The 23,695-nt window shown below is 41.6% G+C and overlaps 2 protein-coding genes across 3 annotated transcripts in view; both read left to right on the plus strand.

Moving 5' to 3' along the window:
* The first annotated feature begins 1,134 nt into the window (after positions 1 to 1,134).
* LOC129855131 (hepatoma-derived growth factor-related protein 2-like) lies at positions 1,135 to 10,161 on the plus strand. The gene is made up of 16 exons (XM_055922478.1): positions 1,135 to 1,382; positions 2,072 to 2,148; positions 2,799 to 2,937; positions 6,768 to 6,959; positions 7,075 to 7,194; positions 7,272 to 7,346; positions 7,483 to 7,669; positions 7,756 to 7,840; positions 7,957 to 8,236; positions 8,326 to 8,447; positions 8,551 to 8,618; positions 8,786 to 8,856; positions 9,026 to 9,127; positions 9,257 to 9,413; positions 9,621 to 9,741; positions 9,904 to 10,161. Exons 1-16 carry the CDS (start codon positions 1,311 to 1,313, stop codon positions 9,998 to 10,000), a joined length of 1,965 nt encoding a protein of 654 aa, XP_055778453.1. The 5' UTR covers positions 1,135 to 1,310; the 3' UTR covers positions 10,001 to 10,161.
* Positions 10,162 to 12,938: 2,777 nt separating this feature from the next.
* LOC129855132 (AP-3 complex subunit delta-1-like) overlaps positions 12,939 to 23,695 on the plus strand; it is a 55,850-nt gene continuing 45,093 nt past the window's right edge. For both annotated transcript variants that reach the window (XM_055922479.1, XM_055922480.1), the window contains exons 1-8: positions 12,939 to 13,230; positions 18,764 to 18,859; positions 19,121 to 19,201; positions 19,290 to 19,370; positions 20,714 to 20,821; positions 20,916 to 21,045; positions 21,265 to 21,404; positions 23,535 to 23,608. In XM_055922479.1, the coding sequence (XP_055778454.1) occupies positions 13,135 to 13,230; positions 18,764 to 18,859; positions 19,121 to 19,201; positions 19,290 to 19,370; positions 20,714 to 20,821; positions 20,916 to 21,045; positions 21,265 to 21,404; positions 23,535 to 23,608 (806 nt within the window). In that variant the 5' untranslated portion in view covers positions 12,939 to 13,134. The remainder of the gene's footprint in view (positions 13,231 to 18,763; positions 18,860 to 19,120; positions 19,202 to 19,289; positions 19,371 to 20,713; positions 20,822 to 20,915; positions 21,046 to 21,264; positions 21,405 to 23,534; positions 23,609 to 23,695) is intronic.

The raw sequence follows: 23,695 nt of genomic DNA on the forward strand, positions 1-23,695 counted from the left end.
GAGCAGCTAAATAGCCCATCCAACTACCTCATCCCCATACTGTTATTTATTTTGCTCCTTTGCACCCCAATGTCTCTACTTGTACATTCATCTTCTGCACATCTGTCACTCCAGTGTTTAATTGCTATATTGTAATTATTTCGACACTATGGCCTATTTTTTGCCTTCCCTCCCTTATCCTTCCTCATTTGCACACACTGTATAAAGACTTTTTCTATTATTGACTGTATGTTTGTTTATTCCATGTGTAACTCTGTATTGTTGTTTGTGTCGCACTGCTTTGTTTTATCTTGGCCAGGTCGCAGTTGTAAATGAGAACTTGTTCTCAACTAGCCTACCTGGTTAAATAAATGTGAAATAAAAAAATTAAGTTAAGAACAAATTCTTATTTTACAATGCCGACCTACCCTGGCCAGACCCTATCCTACCCTAACACGGACGACACTGGGACAATTGTGTGCCGCCCTATGGGACTCCTGATCATGCCGCTTGTGATACAGCCCGGGATTGAACCAGGTGACACCTCTAGCACTGAGATGCCATTCCTGCGCCAATCCGGAGCCAATTAAATGGGTTTGCTAATATGAGTTATTGTTAATGGTAAAATGTATGGCTACAACAATCAAACTAGAAATAAAAAATCTGTGGTGCTTATTGTTAAATTTATCGTAATATAGATTTAGGCAATATTGGGCTCTGGAGTGACGAGTCAGTCTAAGGCACTGCATCTCAGTGCTAGAGGTGTCACTACAGACCCTGGTTCGATTCCAGGCTGTATCACAACTGGCCGTGATTGAGAGTCCCATAAATAAATACAAAATATCATCCAGCTCTGTGGCTTAGGGGTGGCATATATTCGCTGTATGACTGCGGACGATTGTTATTTTTATATTTTTGTCAATCTGTTGGTAAAGACACGCTAAAGAAAGGTTTGGTTTCTGTTCTAAACCTTTTGTATTGATGTTAGTATGAATTTCCTAATTAGTAGCCAGTCAATTTAGGAAAATGATATCGAATTTATAGTGTACATATAGAAGAATATGATTGGTTTGAAGAATGGATTGACAAGAAATTAAACCAATTACAGTGGCTAGTAGGAGGGATTTCCGCTCTGATGATTATGGTTAGCGGAAGCTATTCTTGTGAAGTTAACCGCCTCATCTCGCGTTATTGAGAAGCTAGCTTGCTATCTAGCTAACTTTATCGTTTTGCAGGTTTTGTGTCGGCCTGAAAACGGCCAAGAAGCGACGCACAAAGACCTCCAGTGTTAGCTAAAGAAGAAAGAAAAGGCTGCACAGAGGGGCAGAACAATGCCGCACAATTTTCAACCCGGAGACCTGGTCTTCGCCAAAATGAAGGGGTACCCCCACTGGCCAGCCAGGGTAAACTAGCAGCAGCCAGAGAGAAGCGGGTGGGCGGAGGGGACGCTGGAGTTTTGCTGTGCATCCTTGGCAATGACTGACATAGCTAATATTATAGCCAGCTAGCCTTGCCTCGTGCTTAGAAATATATAACTGCTTTGTTGTCCTACCAATCTGTTTGCAAAATGTTTGTTGCTGGATCTTTTTTATGCAAAGTATAACCAGGCTACTTGGGGAATGGCGTTCATGTTGGTGTTGTCTACATGTATTTCGTCCAACCAGGCAGTGCTAAGTAGCTAGCTGTACTGTGCTTTTTGGTGTCCGTTGATTGAAGATGAAATGTTTGATTTGCAGACTCGCTGCCCTGTAAAATAAAATCCTAGCTTTAGTTAACTAATCAGATGATTTTTGGTACAGTAAACACAAATATTTACTTTTCTGGAAATGACTTTGATGTGTTCACCTCTTCCCAGGATTTTTGACTGTGATTTGAAAATTCTACAGATTGTACCAGTCAAGGTGTCTGTCTGGAGTGAAGGGTTCAGACAAGGCCACAATTTTGTCTACTTATTTCCAACCTTCCTTTCCTCATTTTCACAACTTGACTTGAGGGTCAGACTACAAAGAGCAGTGAATATATATTATCTCCTGTACCTAGTTTGGATGTCTCTCACACTTTTGTTTTTGTTGTGTGGTTCTCGTTCTTCTAGATTGAGGATGTCGCAGATGGGGCAGTGAAACCCCCTCCCAATAAAATCCCTATCTTCTTCTTTGGGACCCATGAAACGTAAGTGCTGTGTCTGTTTGATTTAGAATAGCAGGATGGGAATCTCTGGATGGACTTGAAACTGTGGTATATTACATTCACCATTGTCCTTTATTAGATCCGTTTTTTATACATATATATATATATATATAGAGAGATTGATGCAAAAATACATTTTGATTTGTATTTATTTTCCAGCTGGTTCTGTTTATCTTGTTGTCCACAGCTACCTAATGTGTTGTATGTTTACTTGAAGTATCGCCACTCATATTTCTGTGGAGATGTGTCCTCCATATTTTATTTAACTTATTTTAAACTTTTGAAACCCATTCATGAGTTTTTCATAACTGGTTCATGTTGTAAGGGATCTATGTCCATTTGTGTGTGTGTGTGAAAAGTTTAGTGCTTTGGTCGTACAGCAGTAGTTTTGCAAGATGGCAGATGGACTATTCTTAAACCACCACTAGGTGGCAAAATAACTGTCAGTACTGTAGTTTGTTGCCAGTTCATGGCTTTCACATCATGCAGAAACTCTGTGTCATCTACCTGGTAAGCATGGAGTTTGTCTCTGCCAGGTATTGGCTTTTTAATTTAGTGACTCAGAATTAAAGTCTCGTAAATACTGTCGCAATATAAAGTAATGTGTTATCAAATCATGCTCTCTTTCTCAGAGCATTCCTTGCGCCAAAGGACCTTTTTGCCTATGAGAAGCACAATGAGCGCTTTGGGAAACCTAATAAAAGAAAGGGCTTCAACGAGGGCTTGTGGGAAATCCAGAACAACCCTCACGCCTCCTATAGTGCTCCTGCAGTAAGTACATCTTATCAGAAGTCCAACTCAATACCGTTTCTCTAATACTGACCAGCTACAACTGAGTGCTGTTACCCCTGTTTTCTCTTTTGGATCCATTTAGATCAGACTCATTCCCCTAAAAAGTGCCTCAGGCCTCAGTTTAGGATGTGATAGATTACAGTACTATGCAGCTCCCTGTTGGTGTTATTATCTGCTCGGTCAGCACTCGGTATCACATGTTCTTCAACAATCACTTATAAGTGGTAACGGAGCATTAGGTCTCAGACCAACAGGGTTCGAGGCAGCTTCGTCCTCCAAGCAATACGACTGATGAACAACTAATCACACATGGACTATCTGAACTGACTCTATACACACATACAATGACCAGGGTAGCAGACTCGTCGCTTTTCGGCGATATTCGGCATTTTGTTCTCAAAATAGGCCATCCATGTGAATCGTGTGGATCTAAAGGTTGTTTCTCATAGATACACATTTTAGAAGAATACAGGCATAGAAGTTGACCGGATTTAACAGAAAGTCTACTAAAGTGTGACTTTGACCTTGTTTCATATCAAATTTATTTATAAAGCCCTTCTTACATCAGCTGATGTCACAAAGTGCTGTACAGAAACCCAGCCTAAAACCCCAAACAGCAAGCAATGCAGGTGTAGAAGCACGGTGGCTAGGTAAAACTCCCTAGAAAGGCCAGAGCCTAGGAAGAAACCTAGAGAGGAAGTAGGCTATGAGGGGTGGCCAGTCCTCTTCTGGCTGTGCCAGGTGGAGATTATAACAGAACATGGCCAAGATGTTCAAATGTCCATAGATGACCGGCAGGGTCGAATAATAATAATAATCACAGTAGTTGTTGAGGGTGCAACAGGTCAGCACCTCAGGAGTAAATGTCAGTTGGATTTTCATAGCCGATCATTCAGAGTATCTCTAATGCTCCTGCTGTCTCTAGAGAGTTGAAAACAGCAGGTCTGGGACAGGTAGCACGTCCGGTGAGCAGGTCAGGGTTCCATAGCCGCAGGCAAAACAGTTGAAACTGGAGCAGCAGCACGGCCAGGTGGACTGGGGGCAGCAAGGAGTCATCAGGCCATGTAGTCCTGAGGCATGGTCCTAGGGCTCAGGTCCTGCGAGAGAAAGAAAAAAAGAGAGAATTAGAGAGCATACTTAAATTCACACAGGACACCAGATAAGACAGGAGAAATTCTCCAGATATAACAGACTGACCCTAGCCCCCGACACATAAACTACTGCAGCATAAATACTGGAGGCTTTCTTGCCTATTTACATCCTTTCGTTCACAGGCTAGGTTATTTTTCAATGTCAGTTTGCATTTTGATGCAACTGCGAGATGTCTGAGATTCTCCACTGTTACCACGAGAGCCTCCAGCCCTTAAAGGGGCAGCTGAACATTTTTGTCTCACCTAAGTGACTTCTATTTGAGTATACAGTTGCAAGAAAAGGTATGTGTACCCTTTGGAATTACCTGGATTTCTACAAAAAATGGGGGGAAAATGTGATCTGATCTTCAGTCACAACAATAGACAGTGTGCTTAAACTAATAATACAAATTATTGTATTTTTCTTGTCTATATTGAATAAGTCATTTAAACATTCAGTGTAGGTTGGGAAAAGTATGTGAAAGCTAATTGGAGTCAGGAGTCGGCTAACTCGGGAGTCCAATCAATGAGATGAGATTGCAGATGTTGGTTAGAGCTGCCCTGCAATATAAAAAAACACTTTCAATATATGAGTTTGCTATTCACAAGAAGCATTGCCTGGTGTGAACCATGCCTCGAACAAAAGAGATCTTAGAAGACCTAAGATTAAGAATTGTTGACTTGCACAGAGCTGGAAAGGGTTACAAAAGTATCTCTGAAAGCCTTGATGTTCATCAGTCCACGGTAAGACAAATTGTCTATAAATGGAGAAAGTTCAGCACTGTTGCTACTCTCCGTAGGAGTGGCCGTCCTGCAAAGATGACTGCAAGAGCACAGCACAGAATGTTCAATGAGGTTATGAAGCATCCTAGAGTGTCAGCTAAAGACTTAAATAAATCTCTGGAACATGCTAACCTCTCTGTTGACAAGTCTACGATACGTAAAACACTAAACAAGAATGGTGTTCATGGGAGGACACCACGGAAGAAGCCACTGTTGTCCAAAAAAACATTGCTGAACGTCCACAGTGCTACTGTCAAAATATTCTGTGGACAGATAAAACTACTGTTGAGTTGTTTGGAGGGAACACGCAACACTATGTGTGGTGAGAAAAAGGCCCGGCACACCAACTTCAAAACCTCATCCCATCTGTAAAGTATGGTGGCAGGAGCATCATGGTTTGGGCTGCCTCAGGGCCTGGACAGCTTGCTATCATTGACGAAAAAATGAATTCATATGTTTATCAAGACATTTTGCAGGAGAATGTAAGGCTCTCTGTCTGCCAATTGATGCTCAACAGAAGTTGGGTGATGTAACAGGACAACGACCCAAAACACAAGTAAATCAACAACAGAATAGCTTCAACAGAAGAAAATACACCTACTGGAGTGGCCCAGTCAGAGCCATGACCTCAACCCGATTGAGATGCTGTGGCCTGACCTTGAGCAGTTCACACCAGACATCCCAAGAATATTGATGAACTGAAACAGTGTTGTAAAGAGGAATGGTCCAAAATTCCTCCTGACCGTTGTGCAGGACTGATCCGTAACTACAGAAAACGTTTGGTTGAGGTTATTGCTGCCAACTGAGGGTCAGCCAGTTATTAAATCCAAAGGTTCAGTTTTTCTACCCTGCACTGTGAATGTTTACACTGTTCAATAAAGTCATGAACATTTATAATTGTTTTTTATTAGTTTAAGCAGACTGTGTCTTGTTGTGACTGAGATGATCAGAACATTTTTATGACCAATTTATGTAGAAATCCAGGTAATTCCAACGGGTTCATACTTTTTCTTGCCACTGTACAGTATGCCTAATTGAGCTTAGAACATTCCAAAAACCTTTTTATTCAATTAATTTTAGAAATTTCTTATTAAAATACTCTTCTTCAAATGCTTTCATTGTGCTGAAGTACTCCTTGTAAACAATGTCATATTAGAGCCCTGTGTAATTTGTGTTTATGTATATAAGTTATTGTATTTTAACACTGAAAGCACCTTGCAATGTATTAGATGTGAGACAGGATTTGTGTTTTACTTTTCTTTATGCACCTCTATAGAACAACTTGTCGGGTGCATTGAAGACTGACCTATTCCTGTCTGGGGAGACTAAGATTATCATTACATGTCATAATAAACCTTAAACCCAGACCAAAGAGCCAAACTCTACCCCAGGACACTATTTTCAAATGTGTATCATGTACTTTTTATTCTCTGAAAATAAGCAAACGTTCTTGCACTTCACATGGATCTTTTTGTGCGTTACCGTGCAAACACAATTTGTCACCCTTTTGGGCCCTCGCCAGTTTGCATCCCTGACTGACACTTGCAAACTACACACAACCACACATAGTCAGCATACTCACTGCTACTGTTCTTTTATATTATTTTCTGCTCAGTCCCTTTAACCTGTTTACACACATACCATTTTTTATAATTTACCTCATTTATATAGCTTTACCTCAACTGACACCAGTACTCCTGACATTGATATGAGTACTGGTACCAACCGTGTGTGTTTCAATCTTATTCATAATGTTTTTTTTATTTTTTATGACTTACTATTTCTGCATTGATGAGGAGTGCTTGCAATTAAGCTTTTTAATGTCCTGTTTATACATGCTGTATCCTATGCATGTGATAAACATTGATTTGACTCATCTCCCCATTCACACCCTAGCCTGCCAGCTCGTCTGGCAGTGAAGCTAATGATGATGCAGCAGGAAGTGATGCAGAGGATGACAAGGAAGCAGTGGTGCCCAGTAAGGCAGATTCAGGAAGTGAGGTAGATTCTGACTCAGGAAGTGAGGATCGAGGAGGTGGTGGCGGCAGTGGTGGAGGAGTGGTCAAGAGGAAGGCCCCTGCTGCCAAGGTGATTGCGAAATTATAATTTTTGTGTTTTGGGATTTACTGCCCTCTGAACAAAACTGTTGCTTAGATGTGCCTCTGTTATAATATAACATCTCTCTGTTCTATCTTTCATTCAGCGCCCCCCTGTGAAGAAGGCCCGGGGTTCGTCCAGTGACAGGGATGGAGAGGAGAGTGGCTCACCCTCTGAGCCAGAACCTTCCCCTTCTGACTCGGATTCTGGAAAGAACAGTGACCAGGTCAGTTGACACATGCACACGTTGTACACTAGCATGACAATATTAATTGATGGGGTCTTGTTTGTTTGCCCCTGTAGGACTTCACCCCAGAGAAGAAGGCGGCAGCAGGCCGTGGCAGTGGGAAGAAGGCTGGAGGTGGCAAAGGGAAGAAGGTGAGGAAATGGACGCCCTTCAGGTGTCAAACAGTCCTGGGAGCTGAGTAGATAAAGCACTGTTTTGTGTTTCAGTGACTGCTGGTTCTCTCATTGTGTTTTATCTCTCTCTGTTTCTCTCTGTGGGCTTGTGTAGAAGGCGGTGTCTGACTCAGACTCTGACTCTGGGTCTCAGTCGGACAAGAAGAAAGGGGGCAGTGACTCAGAAGATGAAAAGCCACGGCCTGCTCTGTCTGGATCCGAATCTCAGTCTGGCTCCAAATCCGACTCTGACTCAGAGCCACAGCCAGCTCCACGGAAGGCCCCTCAAGCGCGCAAGAAAGGTGAGAGCTATAATGTCTGGTATTATACAGTGTATGATAACTGTATTTGTCACTGCATAACCCTCTTTGCCATTTGTCCCAATCAGAGAAGCCTCTGCCAAAGCCTCGTGGTGGGCGGAAACCCAAAGCTGCCCAGGCCAGAGCACCGCCATCTTCCTCTGACAGCGACAGGTCAGCATGGCTCTAGTCTGTTCCACATTGGTTGTGTGCTATGTTAATACATTTATAAATGACTTGTATCAATAAATTAGTACATTATGAATGATATCCTATACTGTGTACTATAGCGACAGTGAGCCTGACCGCGTCAGTGACTGGAAAAAGAGAGATGAGGAGCGTCGGAAAGAGCTGGAGGAACGGCGGAAGAAGGAGCAGGCAGAGGAGATCCTCAAGTATCGGGAGAGGGAGAAGGAAGAAGATGAGCAGAGAAAGAAGGACAAGGAGAAGGGAAAGAGCAGTGGTGAAAACAGCTCAGATGAGGGTGTAGATGATCACCCACTGAAGAAGTCCAAGAAACCTCCACCGCCACCCATCCCCGCCCCATCCGACTCCGACTCTGGACCTGAGGTAACTAGCATGGAAGACTGTGTAAAGAGTGGACATTTGTTTGTTTTTGTATCTAGAATAGATTTGTTGACCATTTTAACCATAATCAGGTGAAAAAATCTGCGAAGCGTTCAGACAGCCAGAAGAAAGGGAGAACAAAGAAAGAGAGAGATCATGGTAAAGGCGAGAAGGAAAAGCGAGCCCAGCGGTCAGAAGAGAGGCCCAGAGGGAGGTAAATGCACATGGCTGAACCAGACAAAAGATTAGAGTACAGATCACATTAGATATCTTCATTAAATATAAATTCACACAGATCACTAATCTCTCTCCCTCAGGTCCAAGCCTGACAAGCCCAAACGCAAACCCGAGAGACCTCCCGAGAGGAAAGTAGAGAAGAAAAAAGGTCAAAGCTCAATGTTACTCCCAATTCACCATGTCCATTTGGAAAGCATGCATATGGGAAACTCATTTGCATAGTCTCATATTGTGACAAACGGTTGGTCCGATACAGTGCCAGAGCCAGATAATATCAACTTTATGTCCTCACTCCTTGTCTTTTTGTCTGCACAGAGCCAACCCCAGACGAAAAGCTGCAGAAGCTGCACACGGACATCAAGTTTGCGCTGAAAGTGGACAACCCAGTGAGTAAACATAAGAGGCTCCATTCATTGCCAACAAAAAAGTTATTATCACATAGTTGGGATTTTACAAGCAGCATGACAAGTGGCATGAGGTATATAATTTTTTTGTTTACCAATTAAGGGTTACTTGCACATTGTGGTATTCTATCATGTTATGTCTGCTCTGCAGGACATAGAGCGCTGTCTACTGGCCCTGGCAGAGCTCGAAGCTGTGCCGGTCACCAGCCACATCCTGCAGAAAAACTCTGATGTTATCGCCACACTTAAAAAGGTGCCTTTCGTCTAAACCCCTGAATGAAAGTTAACTTTATAGAGCCGCTGTGTACATTTCATTATCTCTCTTGTTTTCTGGCCCTTGTGATCCACGCTGTTGTTCTGATTGATGTTTGTCTTACTGTAGATCCGTCGATACAAGGCAAGCAGTGCCGTTATGGAAAAGGCCAGCCAGGTCTACAACAAGTTAAAGGGTCAGTTTGTGGTCAAGTCTGAAATGCCAAGTAAACACAAAGCTGAGGGAAAAGAGCAGGAAGAGGATGGGAAGGAGACACAAAATTCTGGTAATTCTCTCAGCCCATACTTTTACGATCACAACTGATGGACTTCTTCTTTAATGTTCTCACATTCTCCTTAATTTTCATCCTCAGGATATTACTCTTTAATAATGATAATAATTCAGACTTTTATTTTGCCGTGTGTAGCTAACAATGAAATGAAAGGTCCATCATTTGTAGCCAGTATATTGATTTTGCATTACTTGTTATCAGATGTAATGCCTGTGAATGGGGAATCAGAAGTCCAGAAAAAGGAATGTACTGAGTTAGAGGATACCCCAAAGTCACCGGTCCAGGTAGAGAATGATGAGCGTGTGGCTTCAAGCCCCAACAGGTAAATAATATTCTCCTATGTCACATCTTGGTGTACTTCCTTTATTTCTGCTAATATTTGTTCAATGTGTCCATAGTAATATTGCTCTGCTAATTGGTACCATGCCACCATCACAAAGATATGTAGCTCTAGTTCTGAAGTCTTGTCTCTTCTCCATGGTAGGCCCAGTCCTGATAGTCCTACTGAGCAGCAGACGCACACTGATGAAACGTACCACGCTCTCTCTGCAGAGACTGAACCGCCAGCAATAGAGAGCTGAAGAAAATGGAGCACAATTGTTTAACACAGCTAACAGCTCATTAGTCTCGTCCTGGATACCTGGCGCTGTGCTGACCCCTTTGTTGTTCACAATTGTATTTTTCCTTTTATACGACACCTTGGCCTGTCCCCAATCTCCCCCCCCCCCCCCAACCCCCCCCCCCCCCCCCCCCCACAAAGCTACTTTGATTTATTATTCTCCCACATGAACTCTAACTTTGGTCTTTCATATTGTATGTATATTGAAAGATTCCATTTTTAGCACTTCTAACAGGAAATTTATGGGGAAAAGAGGAGCCTTGTGATGAATGTTCTGCAGTAATTGCATGTCACGTGATTCAAGGCAGCCAAGGCTGTTGGCTTTGAGAAAAATATTGGAGCTGATAGAGAACCTAGAGAAAGCTAATGTGTGTTGGACAAGTATGGGTGTCTTGACCGTTGGTTATGAATATTTTTCTTATCTGGTCATTTCTTATTAATTCAGTCTCAACATGAAAATCTAAAGCCATTGAACATAATCACATCACATGTTTTCCAACTAAGGTCCACCTACTTTTTTATAACAAGTATGTTTTCTGATATTGCAACAACTTTTGACTTGTGGAACTATTTACCCTGTTATCGTGTCTTCTCCATCTGCTTTCAATAACTTGCCTATTGAATGGGATAATATACATTGTGTACAGAGTGAACAATATGATCTTAATCAGAAGTTGTCCATATCCCATGTAGCTGGAGCTCATTTGGCATTTGCTTGTCATACATACTTTGGAAGTGTTTTTAGTGCTATGTAAATTGGTAAAATCATTTGTATCGTTGAATAAAAATCTCAGCATGGTGGTCCTATTCTGAACACTTCTGTTATCGAAGGCAGCATGTCATCACATGGTACTTCATGGAAGTCCCATATTCCCATAATAAAAATCCAGTTGGGTTGGGGTGTGACTGGTGTAATAACTACACATTACAACCCTTGTAACCAGGCTTGGGATGAGGAATTGCAGTGAATAAGAGTGCATTCAGAAAGTATTCAGACCCCTGCCCTTTTTTCAAATTTTGTTACATTACAGCCTTATTCTAAAATTGATTGAAAATATGTAAACTACACACAATACCCCATAATAGCAAAGCGGAAACTGATTTTTAGAAATAAAATAACCTTATTTACCTAGGTATTCTGACCCTTAGCTATGAAATTCAAATTGAGCTCAGGTGCATCCTGTTTAGATTGATCATCCTTGATGTTTCTACTACTTGATTGGAGTCCACCTTTGGTAAATTAAATTGATTGGACATGATTTGGGAAGGTAAACACCTGTCTATAGAAGATCCCACAGTTGACAGTGCATGTCAGAGCGAAAACCAAGCCAGGAGGTCGAAGGAATTGTCCATAAAGTGTTGAGGTAGGATTGTTTCAAGGACCAGATCTGGGGAAGAGTACCAAAAAATGTCTGCAGCATTGAAGGTCCCCAAGAACACAGTGGCTTCCATTATTCTTAAATGGGAGAAGTTTGGAACCACCAAGACTCTTCCTAGAGCTGTCCGCCCGGCCAAACTGAGCAATCGGAGAAGGGCATTGGTCATGGAGTAAACCAAAAACCCGATGGTCACTCTGACAGAGCGCCGGAGTTCCTTTGTGGAGATGTGAGAACCGTCCAGAAGGACAACCATCTCAGCAGCACTCCACCAATCAAGCCTTTATGGAGTGGCAAGACGGAAGCCACTCTTAAGTAAAAGGCACATGCAAGCCCGCTTGGAGTTTTCCAAAAGGCACCTAAAGGACTCTCAGACCATGAGAAACAAAATTCTCTTGTCTGATGAAACCAAGATTGAACTCTTTGGCCTGAATGCCAAGTGTAATGTCTAGAGGAAACCTGGCACCATCCCTACCTTAAAGCATTGTGGTGGCAGCATCATGCTGTGGGGATGCTTTTCAGCGGCAGAGAATGGGAGACTAGTCAGGATCGAGGGAAAGACGAATGGAGCAAAGTACAGAGAAATCTTGATAAACTGCTCAGGACCTCAAACTGGGCGAAGGTTCACGTTCCAACAGGGCAACAACCATAAGCACACAGCCAAAACAATGCAGGAGTGGCTTCGGGACAAGTCTCAATGTCCTTGAGTGGCCCAGCCAGAGCCCGGACGTGAACCCAGTTGAACATCTCTGGAGAGGCCTTAAAATAGCTGTGAAGCAACGCTCCCCATCAAGCCTGACAGAACTTGAGGATCTGCAGAGAAGAATGGGAGAAACTCCCCAAATACAGGTGTGCCAAGCTTGTAGCGTCATACCCAAGAAGACTTGAGGCTGTAATCACTGCCAAAGGTGCTTCAACAAAGTACTGAAAAAGGGTCTGAATACTTATGTAAATGTTTTCAGTTTATTTATATATATATGTGTGTGTGTGTATATACATTTGCTAAAAAATCGAAACTTGTTTTCGTCATGTGTTATTGTGTGTAGATTGATGAGGGGGGGAAACAATATAATCCATTTTAGAATAAGGCTGTAAAGTAACACAATTTGGAAAAAGTCAAAGGGGTCTGAATACTTTCCAAATGCATTGTATATGGGCCTATGCTCGCTAGTGCATTTTTAGACTGGTCAGCGGTGTGAAATCGTTTTTTATGATGCAATATATATTTATGCAAGTTATATAACAAATGAATTGCCATATTTTTACATGTGTTTGTGCTGTCATGCATAATGCTCATTGAGATTACTGTGGCAAAAAAAAGTCAGGTAGATCAAAGGCTACATACTGTGCAAAAATTGGACATTGACACACTGACAGACTTGGTGAATAATTGCATTTTGCATAGAGAATATGACTGGAAAATAATTATCATCCATTCACATTAAACTGCGTACTAGACGTATATCTTTAATTTAATTGATTTCCATAATGAGAATTCCACATGAATACAACCAGTCAGCTGACTTTAGACGCCATTTTGTCAGTGGAGTACAGGACGCCCCATCTGGCCTCGCCTTCTCTAGCTGGGATTAATAAACAGTTACGAATCACGGAAAGACAATACCCGGGTGGATGAGAGACTGTCTTGCGGACCGGTTCGCACCCAAAAGACGTCTATTTTGTCCCCGAGGACAGAAGCGACAAAAGTTAGCCAACAGCCATGGCGTTGAAGATTGTTAAAGGGAGCATCGATCGGATGTTCGATAAAAACCTTCAAGATTTAGTACGTGGCATTAGGAATCACAAGGAAGATGAGGTAAAACGATTAACTCTGTTTTCGTTATTGTCTGATTTCACACTGTCAGTAAGTAAACATTCGTGTAACACATCTCATTGCAAAATAGCTAACGTTAGCCAGATCACCTACTATACTATTTGATGGCCTTTCCAACGTTAGCTTTCTGCACAGCTGTAATATGCTATTCTTAGCTAGCTGCTATCCACATATGCAGATAAATTACAATGAAAATATGTAACGTTATATAACAAGTTAACCAAAACTGAGTTGTAAATTCACGAATAACAACTAGCTGTCCAATTAGTCAACTCGTTAACTGTCATTACTCAATAATAATCGTCATATGACTAGCTAACTAACATTAGTTTGATAACGGTAACGTTAGGTTTCATCGCCCCTTCGAATCGGGTTGGCCGGTCTTGCACGAGTCTACTTCTTACTGGTCGTGAAACGCTACCTTGCTACTCCTCGTGGCAGGTGGGTTCAGGTGATCACCTTGACCGATAATGTGCCGTACAACCATTCAAACTTTAGTTAACTAGCTAGCAAGTGACAGCTAGGAAACTAACTAGCCAAGATTATACACCTCAGCGGGTGACGATTCGCGGAATGATGACACATCTGTCTTGTTCAGCACTATATTCTCTTCATTTATTTGCTAACGGGCAGTAGTAAAAAAGTTACTTTTGCGTATAATGGCTTTCTATTGCATTCATATACAAATAACAGAGACATGCAAACAAGATCTAGAAGGCGATTTTATTTTGTAGGCCTCTACAGCGTCAGTCAGTGACGTTGCATAGGTGGACGAAAGGATGCTTCTTCCACACACCTCTGACAGCCTAGACTGAAAAACGTTCCCATTTAATTTACCCTTAAGCTACCACACTTTCTCCAATTTAAATAAATGTTATTTGTACAGGTATGCAGATAAAGTGAACTGATATTCAAGAAGTCAGACAGATCACCCGATGATGGGCTTATATAAATTCACACACTAATGTCATAATCATGCTTTAGTAATATGGTGGTTGTAGATTATACTAGTTATGTATACTGAACAGCAACGTCAGAAGATATTTAATGTGGTTTGGAAAACTTGAATATTCATACAAGAAAAGGTTTACACAAATATTTCCTTAACGGGCACAGCCAAAATAACGGTTGATACAGTTGAAGTCGGAAGTTTACATACACCTTAGCCAGTTAAATTTAAACTCCGTTTTTCACAATTCCTGACAATTAATCCTAGTAAAAATTCCTTGTCTTAGGTCAGTTAGGATCACCACTTTATTTTAAGAATGTGAAATGTCAGAATAATAGCAGAGAGAATGATTTTATTTCAGCTTTTATTTCTTTCATCACATTCCCAGGGGGTCAGAAGTTTACATACACTCAATTAGTATTTGGTAGCATTGCCTTTAAATTGTTTAACTTGGTTCAATGTTTCGGGTCAAATGTTTCGGGTAGCCTTCCACAAGCTTCCCACAATAAATTGGGTGAATTTTGGCCCATTCCTCCTGACAAGCTGGTGTAACTGAGTCAGGTTTGTAGGCCTCCTTGCTCGCACACACTTTTTCAGTTCTGCCCACAAATGTTCAATAGGATTTAGGTCAGGGCTTTGTGATGGCCACTCCAATACCTTGACTTTGTTGTCCTTAAGCCATTTTAACACAACTTTGGAAGTATGCTGCCATTAGGTACCGAGATGAGATCCTCAGACCCCTTGTGAGACCATATGCTGACACATGCACATTTGTGGCCTGCTGGAGGTCATTTTGCAGGGCTCTGGCAGTGCACCTCCTGGCACAAATGCGGAGGTAGCGGTCCTGCTGCTGGGTTGTTGCCCTCCTACGGCCTCCTCCACGTCTCCTGATGTACTGGCCTGTCTCCTGGTAGTGCCTCCATGCTCTGGACACTACGCTGACAGACACAGCAAACCTTTTTGCCACAGCTCGCATTGATGTGCCATCCTGGATGAACTGCACTACCTGAGCCACTTGTGTGGGTTGTAGACTCCGTCTCATGCTACCACTAGAGTGAAAGCACCGGCAGCATTCAAAAGTGACCAAAACATCAGCCAGGAAGCATAGGAACTGAGAAGTTGTCTGTGGTCACCACCTGCAGAATCACTCCTTTTTTGGGGGTGTCTTGCTAATTGCCTATAATTTCCACCTTTTGTCTATTCCATTTGCACAACAGCATGTGAAATTTATTGTCAATCAGTGTTGCTTCCTAATTGTACAGTTTGATTTCACAGAAGTGTGATTGACTTGGAGTTACATTGTGTTGTTTAAGTGTTCCCTTTATTTTTTTGAGGAGTGTAGATACTTTTGTACCTGTTTCCTCCAGCATCTTCACAAGGTCCTTTGCTCTTGTTCTGGGATTGATTTGCACTTTTCGTACCAAAGTACGTTCATCTCCAGGAGACAGAACACGTCTCCTTTCTGAGCGGTCCCATGGTGTTTATACTTGTGTACTATTGTTTGTACAGATGGACGTGGTACCTTCAGGCGTTTGGAAATTGCTCCCAAGGATGAACCAGACTTGTGGAGGTCTACACTTTTTTCTGTGATTTCTCTTGACTTTCCCATGTATGTAAACTTCCGACTTCAACTGTATACAGTTCCCTGTGACGTACTGACCGCTTTTATGGTAGGTAGAAGTGCTCCTGTCTTCATGGGTGTTGCCCCAGTGTTTTCAGAATGATGTCAGTGAAGGTGTTTGGCTAATTAGGCTAGATCATCACAGAGTGGGTCGACAGCGTTTTACCTTGTAGTCCAATAGAGTGCACTGTTGTTAGGATGAGGTTTGGAGGAAGAAGTTGCTCCAGAATGAATTCCTTAGGTTTAAGAAATTATGTCACTTAGCAGAGACCATTATGCTGAGTATATTGCCACCATTCAATAAAATGATGCCAGTCAGTAGCTAGGACATAGGGAGTATTTTATAGCTGAATGCTCTTTAGCAGCAGAGTGAGCATGACCAGGCCTACTAAGAAATGTTGACTTGGGAATGAAATTTTGGCCTAGGTGTGATATCTAGAGCTTACCTGTTCTAACATTTCAAGTTGTCTATCTTGGGTTATTTTTATACACACTTTGATTGGTCACTGCTTCTGGTTTCAGCAGAGTTGTGGTGGCCACTGAGTGCTAATATGCCCTGGCAGTTATCTGGCAAAAGAAAGTTCATGCTTTGTCATGATTTTGTCCATTTCTTAGACAGACATACAAAGCATAATAGCTTTGACTCTATTTGACCACTCTACTAAGCCATGATCTTTTGATTCGGGTCCTAATGTATTCCCCTTTGTGTAACCCAACCCTACATACCTAGATAAGGTGGTTACCCAGCCAACAGTGGACAACTCACTAAAACATTAATTGGGTGTTCTCTCCTGGCCTGCCCAAGGTTTCTCATGGACACTCTATTTACTTTACGCATATATGCTGAGGGAAATAACACCGATCCATCTATTCTGTCAGTCCCTCATTTTGAAGGCAAGCAGATCTAGGAAGGTGTGAAGGCACACTGAATGCAATTGACATTAAATCCCAGATTTTAGAAGACAATATGTAACACTAACAAGTATGGCAGGTATTTTATTTGCCTATTCATGTCCCCTGATTAAAAATAGTGTCTGAGAAGGTCTCTCCACTGTCTCCCTATACCTCCTTTAGAACCTGTTGTGCTGTAGAAATGTAGGTCTTGGCTCTAGAACAACTATTACAAATTTTTCAATTGGATCTGAATCAGGGCCTAAATTTTACACCTGCCAAATGTGGGTATATTTTGACATTGGCGTGTCTTTCACCACCCACGTTGGCAGGTGGTCAGAGATCCACAGTGCGAAAATTTCGCTGGCATTTGTGATTAAAAATAGTCAAGTAGGATCATATTTATTGTAAAATAAATGCTGCAGTAGCTGTTTTCAAAGTATTTCTGCCATTTTGTTTCATAATCTCACACTCAATTTGTGCAAATATGTACAAAAAGTATTTCAGCAGATTTTGTTTGTGTGGTTTAATTCGTGTGATAATACACACATTTTTGTGCGACTTCATTCATAACAAATGTGTTAACAACCCAATATTTTTAATCAACCAAGGTTGTCACCGAAATTAGTATAATATAATAGTAGCTTTATGTATTATTTTTTTCAATTTATTAATGCCAATGCTGTTTTATATGCTTGTTTTTGCTTAATACTTTGGGATACTGGTGCTGTGTCGGGTTTTATGAGGGTTGCCAGATTGGTGTAAAAAGATGTCGTGTTTTTGTGGTATCGATGAAGGTATTTGATTGGGGAATTAATTTAATTGAAATGTCTAGTAGAGGTCAACCAATTATGATTTTTCAACGCCGATACCGGTTATTGGAGGACCAAAAAAAGCCGATACCGATTAATCGGCCGATTTTGATTTAATTATTTATAATACCAATTACAACAATACTGAATTAACACTTTTCTTTTACCTTAATATAATACATCAATAAAATCAATTTAGCCTCAAATAAATAATGAAACATGTTCAATTTGGTTTAAATAATGCAAAAACAAAGTGCAATATGTGCCATGTAAAAAAGCTCATGTTTAAGTTCCTTGCTCAGAACATGAGAACATATGAAAGCTGGTCACATACAAGGCAAGATAATCTCTATGTGTGGTATACTTAAACGTTAGCTTTTTTACATGGTACATATTGCACTTTTACTTTCTTCTCCAACACTTTGTTTTTGCATTATTTAAACCAAATTGTACATGTTTCATTATTTATTTGAGGCTAAATTGATTTTATTGATGTATTATATTAAGTTAAAATAAGTGTTCATTCAGTATTGTTGTAATTGTCATTATTACAATAAAATAAAACAGTTGTCCGATTAATCGGTATCTGCTTTTTTTGGTCCTCCAATAATCGGTATCGGTATTGGCGTTGAAAAATCAGATCTCTAGTAGTGACGCCTCTAGCACTGAGATGCAGTGCCTTAGACCGCTGCACCACTCAGGAGCTTGTACAGTGCATTTGGAACGCATTCAGACCACTTCCCTTTTTACACATTTTGTTACGTTAGACTTATTTTAAAATGGATAACACATTTTTTTTAAATCCCTCAATCTATACACAATACCCCATAATGCTAAAAGAAAAACAGATTTATAGACTTTTGCTAATTTTATTACAAATAAAAAAACTGAACGATCACATTTTACATAAGTATTCAGACCCTTTACTCAGTACTTTGTTGAAGCACCTTTGGCAGTGATTACAGCCTCAAGTCTTCTTGGGTATAACGCTACAAGCTTAGCACACCCATTCAATCATAGACTGAAAACCCTCACAAGCCTAAAACATATCTGATCAGAAGCTTGGGTTAATTACCTTATGTGTAAAATTAATGACATTTCAATTGCTGTAAGACTCCTCACCTTAGCCTGTATTTTAGCTGGTTCACTGAGGTAAACCAGTGGTGAAAAGTAATCCGTCAGTATCATGTGGAGGTTGTCATTCAGTCTGATGTCCTGTCTGGTTTCTGTGTCTCCGCTCAGGCTAAATACATCTCCACCTGCATCGACGAGATCAAGCAGGAGCTCAAGCAGGACAACATTGCTGTCAAGTCCAATGCCGTTTGCAAGCTCACCTACGTAAGATCACAGATCAGCACCCCTCACTGAAACTGCCCTCACTGTGAACAACAACACAGCACAACCAAAAACAATTCAGCTATATCCTAGGCCTGCTATGCATTATTTTTTGCTAGATAACAGCCACTTTGAATACTGCCCATACTCAGTAAAAGCTATTTGAGAATGCATTTAGCCTGTGAGCTCTCACTGTCCACAGGGACAATGTAGTGGATGTCCAGTGCTCTGACTCCCTCTGTCTCTCCCCTTGTGCGTTAACAGTTGCAGATGCTGGGCTATGACGTCAGCTGGGCTGCATTCAACATCGTGGAAGTCATGAGCTCCTCCAAATTCACATACAAGGCAAGATAATCTGTATGTGTGGTATATTTATAACAAATTGGGATATTCGAGAGTGTTTGAGGTTAAATATGGTGCTTCCTCTCTTCAGAGAATTGGTTACCTGGCTGCCTCCCAGTGCTTTCATGAGAGCACTGATGTAATCATGCTGACAACCAATCAGATCCGAAAGGTCAGTGATGCTTTTTTTTTTTTATCTTGCACCTTTGGCCTACCTGTCTATGATGTATTAAAGATCATCTCTGATACCGGCTACACTATATATACAAAATGAGTGGATTCAGCTATTTCAGCCACACCCGTTGGTGTATAAAATCTAGAACACAGCCGTGCAATCTCCATAGACAAACATTGGCAGTAGAATGACTTTACTGAAGAGTTCAGTGACTTTCAGCATGGCACCGTCATAGGATGTCACCTTTCCAACAAGTCAGTTCGTCAAATTTCTGCCCTGCTAGAGCTGCCCCGGTCAACTGTAAGTGCTGTAATTGTGAAGTTGCTCCTAGATGTTTCCACAACGGCTCAGCCACGAAGTGCTAGGCGACACAAGCTCACAGAACGGGGCCGCTGAGTGCTGTAACGCGTAAAAATCATCTGCAACACTCACTACTGACTTCCCAAACTGCCTCTGGAAGCAACGTCAGCACAAGAACTATTCGTCAGGAAATAAAATGGGCTTCCATGGCTGAGTAGACGCACACAAGCCTAAGATCACCATGCGCAATGCCAAGCGTCGGCTGGAGCGGTGTAAAGCTAACGCCATTGGACTCTGGAGAGGTGGACACACTTTCTCCAGAGCGATGAATCACGCTTCATTATCTGGCAGTTCGACGGACGGATCTGGGTTTGGCGGATGCCAGGAGAACGCTACCTGCCCCAATGCATAGTGCCAACTGTAAAGTTTGGTGGATGAGGAATAATGGTCTGGGGCTGTTTTTCATGGTTCGGGCTAGGCCCCTTAGTTCCAGTGAAGGGAAATCTTAACGCTACAGCATACAATGACATTCTAGACGATTCTGTGCTTCTAACTTTGTGGTAAGTTTGGGGCAAGCCCTTTCCTGTTTCAGTATGACAATGCACCTGTGCACAAAGCGAGGTCCATACAGAAATGGTTTGTCAAGATTGGTGTGGATTTGTCAAGATTGGTCAAGATTGGTGTGGAAGACTGGCCTGCACAGAGCCCTGACTTCAACCCCATCGAACACCTTTGGGATGAATTGGAACGTGGACTGCGAGCCAGGACTAATCGCCAAACATCAGTGCCTAACCTCACTAATGCTCTTGTGGCTGAATGGAAGCAAGTCCCTGCAGCAATGTTCCAACATCTAGTGGAAAGCCTTCGCAGAAGAGTGGAAGCTGTTATAGCAGCAAAGGAGGGACCAACTCCATATTAATGTCCATGATTTTGGAATGAAATGTTACATACTTTTGGTCATGTAGTGTATGTCCTCCTGTCCTTTTTTCTCCCTCTTTCACTTTCTCTACCTCTCTTTCACATCCATTTTTTTCTTTCAGGATCTGAGCAGTCCTAACCAGTACGACACCGGTGTGGCTCTCACTGGCCTCTCCTGCTTCGTGACCCCTGACCTGGCTCGGGACCTGGCCAATGACATCATGACTCTGGTGAGTTACATTCTCCAGCTCAAGAGTTCTTGCTGCACATTTTTGTCTGGTTTCATGCTTCTCTGACCTCTCTCTCTCTCGGTCTGTGCTGCAGATGTCCCACACAAAGCCTTATATCAGGAAGAAGGCAGTCCTGATCATGTACAAGGTGTTCCTGAAGTACCCCGAGTCTCTGCGCCCAGCTTTCCCCAGGATGAAGGAGAAACTGGAAGACCCTGACCCTGGTGAGAGAGACTAGTACCTACCTGCCTACTCTGTTGGTTGGGGCCAGACACATTTTTATCACCTTGAATCCTAAAGTATGCAGTAACTAAGGAAATTGTCTTAACTGGATGGAAGCTATTTTTAAAGTATTTTGGATGTATTTTATCTAATTCGTGTCCTAATGATTCCTTCAGCATGGATGTTGTTGATCTCATCTGTGTGATGTCTCTTTCCTGCAGGGGTCCAGTCAGCGGCTGTTAATGTCATCTGTGAGCTGGCCAGGAGGAACCCTAAGAACTACCTTTCTCTGGCCCCGCTTTTCTTCAAGCTCATGACCTCCTCCACCAACAACTGGGTCCTCATCAAGATCATCAAGCTGGTGAGTGAACAGGAAGGGAGCTGTGGAATTCACTGTGTCAGTAGCTAGGTTTCCATCCTATTGGTGATATATTGTCATGTGGGCATTTTTTAAATCAGCCTAAAAAATATGCACATAGGCTGACTTCGGTTGTCAGTCGAACGGTGTTTCCTCTGACACATTGGTGCGGCTGACTTCCGGGTTAACCGGGCGGGTGTTAAGAAGCGCGGTTTGGCTGGTAATGTTTCGAAGGACGCATGACTCGACCTTCACCTCTCCGGAGCCCGTTGGGAAGTTTCAGCGATGAGACAAGATCGTAATTACAAATAAATGAATAGAATATGCACATTTTCCCACCAGTGGTGTGTTTCCACCAAACGTACTTTTTGTGGAAACAAAGCTATGCGTGATGGTATAGAAGTGTACATGTACCGAATAAAAGTCGAAAGTTCAATGTGTTTCCATTGCATTTTCAACTCTACCGATAGTTTTATCACAAACTATTGCATTAAATAGTTAATGTGCCTACTTGTGTCTTGGCACAAGCACTCTAACCAACAGCTCACAGATACAGTGTGGGTAGGCTAGCCTACATTATGAGATTATTATGGATAAGAGCAAGATTATTTGTCTAGCGGCAGCCAGGGATCGATCATAATGTCACCAGAATAAGACCCTCGATATTAAATTGGAAAGGAGCATCAAACTCATCACCTTGCACTTTCACTACTCTGTGAAGTTCATTAGCTGGAGACTCATATCTCCCTCACTAACTTCAAGCACCAGCTGTCAGAGCAGCTCACAGATCACTGCACCTGTACATAGCCCATCTGTAAATAGCCCATCCAACTACCTCATCCCCATACTGTATTTATTTATTTATTTTGCTCCTTTGCACCCCAGTACCTCTACTTGCACATTCATCTTCTGCACATCTATCACTCCAGTGTTTAATTGCTATATCGTAATTACCTCGCCACCATGGCATATTTGCCTTACCTCCCTTATCTCACCTCATTTGCACATAATGTATATTGACTTTTTCTGCTGTATTATTGACTGTATGTTTGTTTATTCCATGTGTAACTCTGTTGTATGTGTTGAACTGCTTTGCTTTATCTTGGCCAGGTCACAGTTGTAAATGTGAACTAGTTCTCAACTAGCCTACCTGGTTAAATAAAGGTGAATTAAAATAAATAAATAACATGGTGAGCTCCAAAAGTATTGGGACAGTGACAATTTTTGTTATTGTTTTGGCTCTGTACTCCAGCACTTTGGATTTGAAATGATACAATAACTATGAGGTTAAAGTGTATACTGTCAGCTTTAATCTGAGGGTATTTTCATTTATCTCGGGCAAACCGTTGAGAAATTACAGCATAGTCCCCCCCCATTTTAGGGGACCAAAAGTATACAAATTCACTCATCTGTATTAAAGTAGTCCCCCAAGTAATTCCTCCCATGTAATGCTAACCTCTCACCATTACAATAACAGGGAAGGTTAGCATTTTTGGAGGGTATGATATTTATGCCTCTAACTTTCTCTCTTGTCATTATTTACGGTTCATTCAGGATTATCCGTAATCATGGTAGCATCCACATTTATGTAGAAGTGTTTAGAAAAATATGATATTCTTATTTACAATAAAAGTGTCTCCAAAATGACTACATTATTTACCATTCATTTCTATTAAATCCAAAGTGCTGGAGTACAGAGCCAAAACAACAAACAATGTGTCACTGTCCCAATACTTTTGGAGCTCACTGTATATTAATCTGTAGCCTAATAATCAGCATGCTTTCTTGAGTCGTAGTGGGAGGAACATACAACATCATCGCGTGACTAAAAGTTTACTTCGATAGGATGGTTATTATATTAATATTTGCTCATTATTAATTTTATCGACACACAAAGGTCTCACCTTGTCAAGCGTATATTGTTTTGTCGATATTTGGAAAGTTTACCAACGAATTTGCTGTTTACATCAGGCCTGTATTGACATTTTTTTTTATCCGACATACTTTACCCACATAAAGGTTGGATGGAAACCTGGTTAGTGAGTCAGTGGAACTTACATATTATTGCCCTGTATCACAACATGGAGAGGTGTTGTTCCTTTAGTGTGTGTAATGGTGACTTGTGTTTTTCAGTTTGGTGCCCTCACACCCCTGGAGCCTCGCTTGGGGAAGAAGCTGATAGAACCCTTAACAAACCTCATCCACAGGTGAGACACCTACAGAGATCCAACAACCAATATGGGTTTTGTTGAATCACAAAAAGTTGTCTGAGGAAAATATTGATCTTCTGTCTA

Source organism: Salvelinus fontinalis, chromosome 5 (genome assembly GCF_029448725.1).
Source record: "Salvelinus fontinalis isolate EN_2023a chromosome 5, ASM2944872v1, whole genome shotgun sequence".
NCBI lineage: Eukaryota > Metazoa > Chordata > Actinopteri > Salmoniformes > Salmonidae > Salvelinus > Salvelinus fontinalis.